Source organism: Rhinoraja longicauda, chromosome 14 (assembly GCF_053455715.1).
Source record: "Rhinoraja longicauda isolate Sanriku21f chromosome 14, sRhiLon1.1, whole genome shotgun sequence".
Lineage (NCBI taxonomy): Eukaryota > Metazoa > Chordata > Chondrichthyes > Rajiformes > Arhynchobatidae > Rhinoraja > Rhinoraja longicauda.
In genome coordinates, this window is record NC_135966.1 from 19,808,661 (window position 1) to 19,820,985 (window position 12,325).

The 12,325-nt window shown below is 38.4% G+C and overlaps 1 protein-coding gene across 2 annotated transcripts in view; it reads left to right on the forward strand.

Moving 5' to 3' along the window:
• Nucleotides 1–304: 304 nt before the first annotated feature.
• The window catches only part of rnf44 (ring finger protein 44), a 137,134-nt gene continuing 125,113 nt past the window's right edge, over nucleotides 305–12,325 (forward strand). For both annotated transcript variants that reach the window (XM_078411530.1, XM_078411531.1), the window contains exon 1: nucleotides 305–549. In XM_078411530.1, coding sequence (XP_078267656.1) covers nucleotides 312–549 — 238 coding nt within the window. In that variant the 5' untranslated portion in view covers nucleotides 305–311. The remainder of the gene's footprint in view (nucleotides 550–12,325) is intronic.

Genomic DNA, 12,325 nt, shown 5'->3' on the forward strand with positions numbered 1-12,325 from the left:
AGGAGAAGAGGGGAGGAGAGGAGAGGAGGAGTGGGGAGGGGAGGAGGTGGGGAGGAGAGGAGGTGGGGAGGGGAGGAGGTGGGGAGGGGAGGTGGGGAGGGGAGGTGGGGAGGGGAGGAGGTGGGGAGAAGAGGAGAGGAGAGGAGGAGGAGGAGAGGAGGAGGAGAGGAGGGGGAGGGGAGAGGAGGAGAGGAGAGGAGAGGAGGGGAGGGGAGGGGAGGGGAGGGGAGAGGAGAGGAGAGGAGAGGAGAGGAGGGGAGGGGAGGGGAGGGGGGGAGGTTTCTGTCCTTATTTAGAGCAGTTGTGAAAAGATGCCGAGGATAAGCGGTGCCCAGCCGAACGGGGAGCCCCGGCTGCTCGCCCGCTTCAGTCCGATGCTTCCAACCAAGCGGTGCCACGGGCGAGGAATTGGGCAGCAGGCCGATCAGCTGGAAGCCTCTGATCGTGAGGAGATGCAGCATTTCGACGGCCGGCGGCCCCAGGCCAGCGCCCCGAACATCAGCTGTAGCCCCGGGCGGCCACACCGGACAGCCCGGCTCTCCCCGCCAGGTAAGCGGCACGTTTCAGTGGTCGTGGCGGCCGCTCCAAATCCACACTCGCGGATCTCTTTTAATGGTTGCATCTTTTGCTCGCAGTCTCAAATTCATTTTGTTGTCTGTCTGTTGTTAATATCAATTAAGGTTCAAGTGCTGAACCACAAATGCATCCATTGTAGGTGCTGTCACATTGTTCCCCACATTCTGCATGCCATGGAGTGCTTTCTGCCTGTGTTTTAATAGACATTAAAGTTTGAACTTCTGTTACCATGTCGGGTGTACAGTGGAGTGCTGGATTTTAGCCAGGAATTTTCCAAGGGGGCTCTTGGACATGCTTTTGTTGGCATGAAAAATATATTTTTTTATTCGAAAAAAATCTTGGAAATCATGTCAGTTTGTTTTTTTGTAAACACAAGAATTCAATCCACGCCACCACTCCTCACTCCCATCCTCTCCGCAAAGTCTCTCATATAATTGCCTCCATCTGCTCTCCTGCCGTTGAGGAAGCTTGGATTTCATTCATAGCCGGCAGGCGTAATGTTTGTGGGAGCAAACATCACACTGTTGCTGTGGCAAAGTTCAGGTTGTTGAGATAACTGCCACACACAAAAAAAAGTCCTCTTCCAATTCCTTGTGTACGCAGGTTAGAACGGGGTCAGTAAATTCAGACTTGGGATGTAATTTAAAGAAATGCTCTAATTACAAGGAACATTTTCAGAAGAACATCTCCACGACAACTTATTTTTGTCTGGACGAATACAAATTAGGGCAATGGTGGGGCACGGAATTGAAGGAATATGATCCAACGGAGGAATTAGTCGAACAAAAAAGATGAATGATATATTTTCAAGGATGTAGTTAAGCCATTTCCCACTTTAACTGTCAACAGAGTTACTTTTGGTAGTTAGCATTAGTTGTCCATTCTGGTTAACCAATTAAGTTAATGATATACAATCAAAGTGTTGGAAAATACCCAGCAGCCCGGGAGACATTTGTAGAGGAAGCAAACAAGAAGGGTTAAGTGAGATTAGCAATCGGAACTGGCCATTTCTGCAACAAAACTAAATTCTGATAATGGAAAATTGATGAATTCATTATTGATTCCTGAGGGTTGCCAAGTGCCTTGATGAAAGATGAATTGCTGCTTCTCGAGCTGTGCTGGTCCTCATTGGAACAGCGCAAGAGGCCATAGTGAGTGGAAAGGAGAATTAAACTGGCCATGACTGAAAGCTCAAGGCGTGAGAACACTGGGCACTGACCTCTCCACCATTGAAGGATCTATAGAAGGCGCTGCCTCAAAATGCAGCCAGCATCATCAGGGATCCCATACCACCCTGGCCACGCTCTCATTTCCACTCTTGCCATCGGGAAGATGGTACTGGAGCCTGAAAACTGTAACGTCAAGGTTCTGGAGCAGCTTCTTTCCAAAATCCATCCAGCTGTAGAATACTATAAACTCCAACTAAACTTTGAACTACACTGGCAAGAACTAGTAAGAATTTAATTGTTCCGTTTCGGGACATATGGTAATATAATACTGTTGACTCCTGACTCTTGAAATCATTATCCAGTTGGCTTCTTTTATGTTGAGGGAACACACCATGAGCACTGAATGCTGTATGTCATATTGGAAGAAGTTCAAGTGAATTGTTGCTTTGCTTGGAAGGAGAGTTGGGGCCTCTGGATGAAGGGAATGGTCATGGTCAAAGGGCAGGTGCAGCATCTCACAGTTTCAGCATGTATTTATGTTTATTGTTCCCTAATTTGCCTGATTTAGCTATTAAACAGATAGCCCTCAAAACATCATATCACCTGGATAACCTTCTCACAGGCATTCATTGATACTCTTCCCCTCCCCCTCTCCTCAGCATTAAACACACATGTTTTCTCATTTCGCCAGCTCAGATGAAAGGTCACTGAGAGTTAATTCTGTTTTCCTCTCCACTGATCTGTTGAAGGTTTTTGGCATTCCCTGGTCTTTTTTCCCGATTTCCGACATCTCCAGTTTTATTTTCATTTAAAAAAAAATTGATAGTCTTGTCACCTTCTTCTTGCTACTGCCTGAAAAAGAGATGGACTTTTCACAATCTTGGGTGTTATATTTCACTACACTGATTTTTACAGATTATTTCCATCACATCACGAGATGTGTCTATTTCTTTCTCCAAAATTGCACAGAGTTGTGGACCCAGCCCAGTCCCGCACGACCAATTTCCCTCCTGGGATAAATAAAGTTCTATCGCATCATATCATATCATAAACGAACCTCCCTCCCATCGACTCCATCTACACTTCACTCTGTGTCGGCAAGGCCACCAGTATAAACAGCACCAGTCTCACTCTGGTCACTCCCTCTTCTCCTCGCTCCCATCAGGCAAAAGGTACCGAAGTTTGAAAATGCATACTTCCAGATTCGGAGACCGTTTCTGCCCTGCTGTTTTATTCCATCGCATTAGGGATTGTAAACACTGAAGGAAATAACGTTTTTTGATTCATCGGCATGTGAAGAAGCACAATTGGGAGTAAAATGGATCTAGAGGAAGCAAACGTCACAGCCCAAAAAAAAGGCTTCTACCCTGTAACTACTGCTAGATCCCCTTCTACTGAGATTATGGTTTTGTAATATATTATTATTATTTCAAACACAATTGGCATTAAAGGAAACAATAACTACATTTAACACTAAAGTCATGTATGGAAGGGTGATTGCTTCTGTAATTTGCTGAAATCCCTGGGATGGGGGAACTGTCATGTGAGGAAAGATTGAAAAGACTAGGCTTGTATTCACTGGAGTTTAGAAGGATGAGAGGGGATCTTATAGAGACATATACAATTATAAAAGGACTGGACAAGCCAGATGCATTGTAGAATTTGTGGAATTCTCTGCCAGAGGCAGTGGAGGCCAAATCACTGGATGGATTTAAGAGAGAGTTAGACAGAGCTCTAGGGGCTAGTGGAATCAAGGGAAATGGGGAGAAGGCAGGAATGGATTATTGATTGTGGATAATCAGCCATGATATCAATGAATGGCGGTGCTGGCTCAAAGAGCCGAATGGCCTCCTCCTGCACCTATTTTCTATGTTTCTATATTAAATTTAAAAAACAATAGGATATTTATTGTTGAAAGTAATTTTCATATGAAGGATTTATTTTGGGTGATTTTCCTTGGTGATTTAATTTGTGTATTCTGGGATGTCCATCGTGATCAAAAAAATTATGTTTCTTTAAAAAAAGCAAAAATCATTTATTTCCCCGTTCCCCTGAGCTGAATGGTATAGGCCATGAGCCAATATGTTTTTCTTACCCATTCTACCCCCTGACATTATAGATAGTGCACAGGCTCCAAGGAAACACAGGAGTCATCTATATAATAACATCCTGTTGCTATGGTAATAGTCAGCTGCTGAGAGACACAACTGCCAGAGGTGTGTGATATCTTAAAAAAAAAAAAAGATCCACATTTAACCTTTTTAAACTCTAATTTTTTTGTTTTTCAATTTTCCATTTTTATGGAAAGCTGACATTTTAAAAAGTAGCCTGAAAATTGCATGGTTATGGAGTACTCCAGTGGGAGAAAAAGAGTAGCAGAAACTTTGGCTCAACTGCACTATTTTTTAAAGTCTGTTCCACAAAGCTGTGATCATGGAACCTACGGAGGAACATAAAGACCAACAGGATCCCAACCTTGTAGCTGGAAAAAGTTGCAAAGTGCACATTGACATGGACACTGAATTATTTACAATTATTTACAATAATTTTATCATGGCAGCCAAGATTATTAAGAATAATTAACAGTAATAATTAACAGTGGAAAGGTTTAGAGTGACATGGGCCAAACACGGACAAATGGGAATAGCTCAAATGGACATCTTGGTCGGCATGGACAAGTTGCGCCAAAGGGCCTGTTTTCTTGATGTTCGACACTATGACTCTCAATAAAGCTGTATCTCATTCATTTTTATCATGATTCTGCTATCTTGGTGTAAATACCCTCCTGGATTTCTCCTGGTGGGGAAGGACAGCTCCAGTCCTTCTCTATTCTGGTGGAAATATGATCACAGATACTGACCAATGGCGATTGACACTGAAATGTTTCAGCAATCCTGTTCATTTAGAGGCAGTTAAAGATGAATACCAGCTACCAATATCCACAATGTCCAATGTCCACAATGGGGTAGAGACAAATCAGACAGTACTCTAGCTTATGGAGGAACCATTCAGAAGATTGGAGATAAGGTGTTCCTGGGTTTTGTCGTGCATGCTTTCAAGGTTCTGTATCTTCTACTGACAGACTTGGGGAGGAGAAGGAATGACTGGGGTGGGACATGCTTTTCTGAGGCAGCATGAAGTGTAGGTGGAGTCAATGGTGGGGAGTCTGGTTTGTGTGATGGACTCGGCAACATCCATAACTCTGCAATGTCTTGTGGTCTTAGGTAGAACTGTTCCCAAATCACACTCTGATGCACCCCAACAGTATGGTTTCTATGGTGCATCGGCAGAAGTTTGTAAGATTCATGCTCCATCCAATCTCAAATTAAGATTTTTTTAAATGTAAGAAAATAAGTATTCTAAACATTTTGTCCACTAGAGTGTATATTGTGTAGGGCCAAGATTAATACTATTATATTCTTTGTGTATACTGTTCTTCCTCAACAAACTTACACCATGGAGCTCCTACATGATTTCTGTTGTTTCAAAGCTTCTTGGATTCTCTGGCTGAGATATGAATATGTTTTGCTCAATCTGTTTTCCTGCTGTATAATTATAAATTAAAACTCTTTTAACCTCAGCAGCAGTTTCTCACCATAATTGGACATTTATCTGATACATTCACTTATGTTCAATCAAAAAGCTGCATGCAAGTCATCGTGCATTTAGGGCTAAATTTGTAGTCACAGAGATGGGAGAATAACATGGTTAATGTTTTAATAATCAGAAATAATTTAGACAAATTTGACAGGCACACACAGGTCCTAAAAATGTAGCCAAGAAGTTTAATGAAATGTGAAATAAACCACCAGCTGAATGGCCTGATTTGAGTAATGGAGTTGTGCAGCGCAGAAAGGGCCCTTCGGCCTAACCTGCCTGTGTCAACTGTGATGCCTGTCTGCACTAATTCCATTTGTCTGCTCTAGGCACATATCCCTCAACTCCTTACCTGTCCAACTACCTGTTTCAATATCTTTAAAACATTGTAATTGTATCTCTAACACTTGTTCAGGAAGTTCATTCCATCATCTTCTGTGTGGGAAAAAATGATCACCTTTAAATTTCTTCCCTCTCACTTCAACCCTGTGGCCTCTAATTTTAGACTTCCCCTCATCCTAGGAAAAAAACTCTGATTATCCCCATCTCTGTTCCTCATCATGTTATAAACCTCATAAGGTCAAATATCTTGTCCTTAGGTCAAATGTCTTGCTTTATTTCAAATGATTAGCTGTTTATATTGTCAAAAGTGGCTCACGGGATAAATCTAAAATGCGACTTTCCTGCAGAAAGCAGTCTGAAAAATGCTATTGATTGCAAATAAGTACTTGGATTTTTCATTAGAGAACCAGAGGGCATTAGTTTGCACCAGACCAAGTGGACCCGTTGGGCCCAAACCTCTCCTGTAACTTAAAAAATATAACACCGATTTCAATGAAACTTCTTCCATTAGTACCAAAGGGATGACGGTGAGTAATGTGGGCCAAAATTTGTTGAGCTATCGTGTACTGTTTTGGCTGTAATTCAGGAACAAACAAACAAACAAACAAGAGTTTTAGTACATAGATTACTGAGAGCACGGCACCCATTTAAATGAAGATTGAGCTTCTATCTCAATCCCTCCGAAGCCAGACTTTTGTTCACATCCAGAATGAATACACAAATGTTTTCCTGAATTTCCTCAATGCCCCATAAACGTGTTTTGAGAACCCTGCTGTCTGAATTCTATTCTACAAGTTGTGCTTATCCATCACACTTGTACTCTCATTGTCTTATCTTGCCTTAAATTTAAACCATTCACCCTTGTGTTTAAATTTGTTCATAATTTTATAACTATAAAAGCTACCTGTATAATTCTTTCACCTCAGCCATACTGCATTTCTGCATTCCAGGAACCCTTAGAAGCCCATTTCCACAGCTCTGTTAATCTCTCCATTTTTTTCTCTTTTTCTAAACAGTATTTATCGACAGCACTCTGTGGAGCAATAAAGTGGCCTTGGACACAGACCTGCAGCAGTCTGTTTTATGCAGCAAACAGAGTCAATGTTATTGGGAGGGGGGAGGGGGAGAGTCAGTTTAAAGAGTGGATGAGATGGAAATGACAGAATACTTTCACAATAAAAACAGGGTAATTATTCAAAAAAACAGTGAACGGAGGATTGTAATGTACACATTTTATGTAAAATTCAATCCCAGCATGGCCTCTATTGTCACTCTTTGCAGCCTTCCGTTTTGATGGGTGAAATACAGCTTTTTCAGTCATCCTTCCTAATTTTTTTTTATTTTTTTTTAAATTTAAAATTTAATTTAAATTTTAACAAAACAAATACATGTATGAACTCATAGTACGCGATGGTACCTACATTATAAATTCGATTATACATTTTAAATTCGATTATACCTGTATTGTTCTGTATTATCTCCCCATCCACAACCCCCCTCCCCCCACCCCCCAGTTAGAAAAAAGAGGAAAAAGGAGAAGAAGAAAGATAAAGAAATAAAAAAATTTAAAAAGGAAAGAAAGAAAGAAAGAAGAAATAAGGAAACCTGGAGACAAGAAGGAAACACTTCCGGCTAATTTCTTCTTAAATTCTTTTTAGGGGTATCAAAAAATCCTAAAATTAAATATTTTCAATTCTTAATCCTAGTTTTAAAGTGAATGGGTTCCAAAGTTTCAAAAAGAAATCATATTTATTTCTCAGATTATAAGTAGCTTTTTCTAATGGGATACAACTACGCATTTCTGCATACCATCTTGCAATTCTTATTTCATTGTGATCTTTCCAAGTGACCGTCACACATTTTTTTGCTATTGCTATTGCTATTTTGAGAAATCTTTCCTGATATTTATCTAAAATTAATCTTGGTAATATTCCTTTAGTATCTCCCAATAAAAACAACCTTGAATCCAATGGTATGGTCTTATTCATCAATTGTTCCAAAAAGTTTTTTAGGTCTTTCCAAAAAGGAGTTACCTTAGGACATGCCCATGTGGAGTGTAAAAAAGTACCCACATCCTGGTTGCATCTAAAACAAATTTCAGGCAAATTTGGATTTAAATTGTTTAATTTTTTCGGAGTTAAATATAGTTGATGTAAAAAATTGTATTGTACTAAACTATATCTCACATTAATAGTATTTTTCATACTTTCTAAACACAATCTTTCCCAACTTGGTTCATCAATGCTAATATTCAGATCTGTTTCCCATCTTTGTCTTGATTTTTGAATTCCTGTCTTTGGACTAGATTTTTGTAACAATTTATACATTGAAGATATAATTTTTTTAGTTCCCTTGCCCTGAATCAGGGATTCAATTCCTTTCATTTGAAATAAAAACATTGAATTACCTAACTTTTCCCTTAAAAAAGATTGTAATTGATAATAGAAAAAAATACTATTCCCTGGAATTTGATATTTGTTTCTCAATTGAGAAAATGTCAAAAAATTATTTCCTTCGTAGCAATCTCCCATATGTTTAATACCCTTCTGTTCCCAGACTTGTAATATTTGATTATTCCAAGCAAACGGCAGTAATCTATTTTTTACTAATGGAGTTTTAGCTGTTAGAAAAAATCTTTTATCATTAGCTTTAACTGTTTTCAACAATATATTAATTAAATGTTTTAGCAAAGGTGACTCTTGATCCTTAACTAATAGCTTCGCTTCCCATTTATAGATAAATTCTTCTGGGCATAGTTCTTTTATTTTATCCATTTCAATTTTAACCCGTGCTGTTTTTCCACCCTCTTGATAAAAGGACGAAATAAAACTCATTTGTGCTGCCAGATAGTAATTTTTAAAATTTGGTAATTGCAGTCCACTTAATTCAAATTTCCATGTTAATTTTTCCATAGACACTCTTGGCATTTTACCTTTCCAAAGAAAATTTCTCACAATTTTATTCAATTCTTGAAATTTTTTATTTGGTAAAGGTGTAGGCAGTGTTTGAAATAAATACTGTAACCTCGAAAAAATATTAATCTTAATACAGTTCACTCTCCCTAGCAATGTAATTGGAAGATTCATCCATTTCTTCAAGTCCTCCTCAATTTTTTTAATTAGTGGTTTATAATTTACTTTATACAGATTATTTAACTTATTATCTACTTTAACCCCTAAGTACTTCATGCCTTCTTTTTGCCATTTAAACTGACTTTCTCTTTTACATTGATCATAATTACCTTCAGAAAGAGGCATTATTTCAGTTTTATCTTTATTAATTGTATATCCTGATACTTTCCCATATTCTTCCAGTCTGAAATATAATTTTCTTAAGGATTCCAATGGTCTAGTAAGACAAATTAAAACATCATCTGCAAATAAAGTAATTTTGTGATTTTCCTGATTCACTTTAAATCCTTCAATGTCTAAATCTGATCTTATTAGCTCTGCCAGAGGTTCAATGGCCAATACAAATAAAGCCGGTGACAAGGGACATCCCTGTCTACTAGATCTTTCCAAATTAAATGATTGAGAAGATTGGCCATTTGTCACCACTTTGGCTTTAGGTTGTTTATAAAGAGCTTTTACCCAGTTAATGAAACCATTTCCTAATCCGTACTTCTCTAATACTTTAAATAAAAAATCCCATTCTAACCTGTCAAATGCCTTTTCAGCATCTAAAGCAACTGCTACGCTCAATTCCTTTCTTTTCTGTGCTAAATGTAAAATACTTATAAATCTTGCTACATTATCAGATATTTTCCTTTTTTTGACAAATCCAGTTTGGTCCTCTTTAACCAGCTTCGGTAAATATTCTGCCAATCTCCTTGCCAAAAGTTTAGCAACTATTTTATAATCTGCATTCAACAATGATATTGGTCTATAAGAAGATGCATTTAAAGGGTCTTTCCCTTTTTTTTGAATTACGGTTATAATTGCCAGTGAGAAGGATTCTGGTAATGTAGAAGTTTTTTCCGCTTGATGTATCACTTCCATAAATAGTGGTAACAACAAATCTTTAATTTTTTTATAGAACTCAGGCGGGAAACCATCTTCCCCTGGAGATTTATTACTTGGTAAAGAATATAATACTTCCTCTACCTCTCTCAAAGTAAAGGAGGCATTTAGTCCCATCTGCTCCTCATTAGAGATTGTTGGTAATTGTATCTTGGATAAAAAATTATTTATCTTAATTTCATCCTTTTCAGATTCAGAATGGTACAGATTAGTGTAGAATTGCTTAAATACCTCATTGATTTCTCTAGGTTTATAAGTAATAATGTTTTGATCTGTTCTAATTGAATTTATTGTTCTTGATATTTGTTCTTCTTTCAGTTGCCATGCCAATACCTTGTGTGCTCTTTCTCCTAATTCATAATATCTTTGGTTAGTTCGTAATATTAGTTTTTCTGTTCTGTAAGTATGTAAAGTATTGTATTGAAATTTTTTATTTGCAAGTTGTGTTTTTTTCGTATCTGAAGAAGTTTTCTGTAAGTCTTTTTCTAATACGGTGATTTATTTTTCTAATCTTTCAGATTCCTTCCTATAGTCTTTCTTTATCTTAGATGAGTAGCTTATAATTTGGCCTCTCAAATAAGCCTTCATTGCATCCCATACAATAAATTTATCATCAACTGAATTTTAGATTTGTTTCCAAAAATAATTCAATTTGTCCTCGAATAAAATCACAAAAGTCTTGCCTTTTCAATAGTAAAGAGTTGAGTCTCCATCTATAGACTGACTGTTCTTTATCTGGCATTGTAATTTTCATTAATAATGGTGAATGATCCGATAACAATCTAGCCTTGTAATCTATTTGTATTATTCTACCCCTTAATTGAGCTGAAATCAAAAATAGATCTATTCTAGAATATGTATCATGTCTATTGGAATAAAAGGAGTAGTCTCTTTCCCTGGGATGACTTTTCCTCCAAACATCCCAGCATGGCCTCTATTGTCACTCTTTGCAGCCTTCCGTTTTGATGGGTGAAATACAGCTTTTTCAGTCTTCCTTCCTATTTTTATTTTGTCTACCTATAATTTTTCTTGAACATCTTGCCATTTAAGTGACATTAATGCAGTGCTAAATGACAGAGCAGTTTAAGTTAAATTAAAATGCAAATGTGCAAAAGAGCATGTTTTGAAATTAATATTCATTTCAATCTAAGCACTTTCAGAGCATATAAACTTTATCTTTTATGAACTGCTGTGGGAGAAAAAAGATCAATAATGAAGTTATGTTTTGCAAGCTTTATGTTAATTTAATTTTTGTAGTACATGCTCTCTAATGGCATGGTAACTCAGTCAGCTATGGTTAACTTCAGAATGAGATTGTACATCTGAAAAACAGTTGATATGTGCCTGTACTTTTGAAAATGTTCCTGTAACACAAAATGGTTGGATTCATTTTATAAACTTGGATGTATAATAGTTTACGTGCTAGTTAAGTGCTTGGATTTTCGGTTTTTGCTTGGACATGAATAACTAATGAAATTTCCCAGACCCTTCCCTATTGAAACCTTTTGAGGCTTTGCATGCAAACGTTGTGGTATTGCGATGCAGTCCTTTCCTCTATCAGTACCTTCATTGCCTTTGGTTTCAGTCAGAAAAGCAATTGTAGGTTTCATTTCAATTCTAAGTTGGTGTAACTTTTAACATTTCTCACTCTACACTTAGGAAACTAAACAAAATGGTATGCAGGCCTAAGAATTTAACTGTGCTTTATATTTTCTGACTGGAAAATTTATAATCACATTGACAAGACTGAAGTTGAAGGGATAATCTATCTAATATGTTTAAAATGATTTAGGTATTTTGGTGTGATACAAAGCACCTTCAGCGGTACTGAATGGATGATTAATGTTTGGGCAAAGCCATTCAGGAATAAAATCAAGATGTATATTCAGACAAAAGGACACAGTAACTCAGTGGGTCAGGCAGCATCTCTGGAGAACATGGATAGCTGACATTTTGGGTTGGAACCCTTCCTACTGACTATATGGAGAGGGGAACACCTGGAGAAGACATGCACGGTCATAATGAGAACTCCATACAGACAGCACCCTTCGTCAGGATCGAACCCAGATCACTGCCTCTGTAAGCCAGCAGCTGTGCCCTTGTGCCACCCAAGTCTTGGCTCATTGTAAGTCTACAGATTAGTCAGCATCCACAGCTAGTGTGAACTGACCTGGAGTTTGTTGGTGAGGTGACAGAGTCAATTGCAGTAAAAATACTTTATTCTTTGACAACTGGTCCAGACAAATGTTCACTTCACTAGCAGGTAAGATCATCTGAAGGAGGAGGCAAGACACGTTCTTCGGCATTGGCTGAAATGAAACAAAAGTTGGGAACGTGGGAGTGCTGCAAAAGTAGTAGTTGTGGCACAATGGTGCAAGGCACAGTGGTGCAAGGCACAATGGTGCAAGGGCAGCATAATGGTGCAAGGGCAGCACAATGGTGCAAGGCACAATGGTGCAAGGCACAATAGTGCAAGGCTCAGTGGTGCAAGGCACAATAGTGCAAGGACAGCACCATGGTGCAAGGCACAATGGTGCAAGGGCAGCACAATGGTGCAAGGCACAATAGTGCAAAGCACAATGGTGCAAGGCACAATAGTGCAAGGCTCAGTGGTGCAGGGCA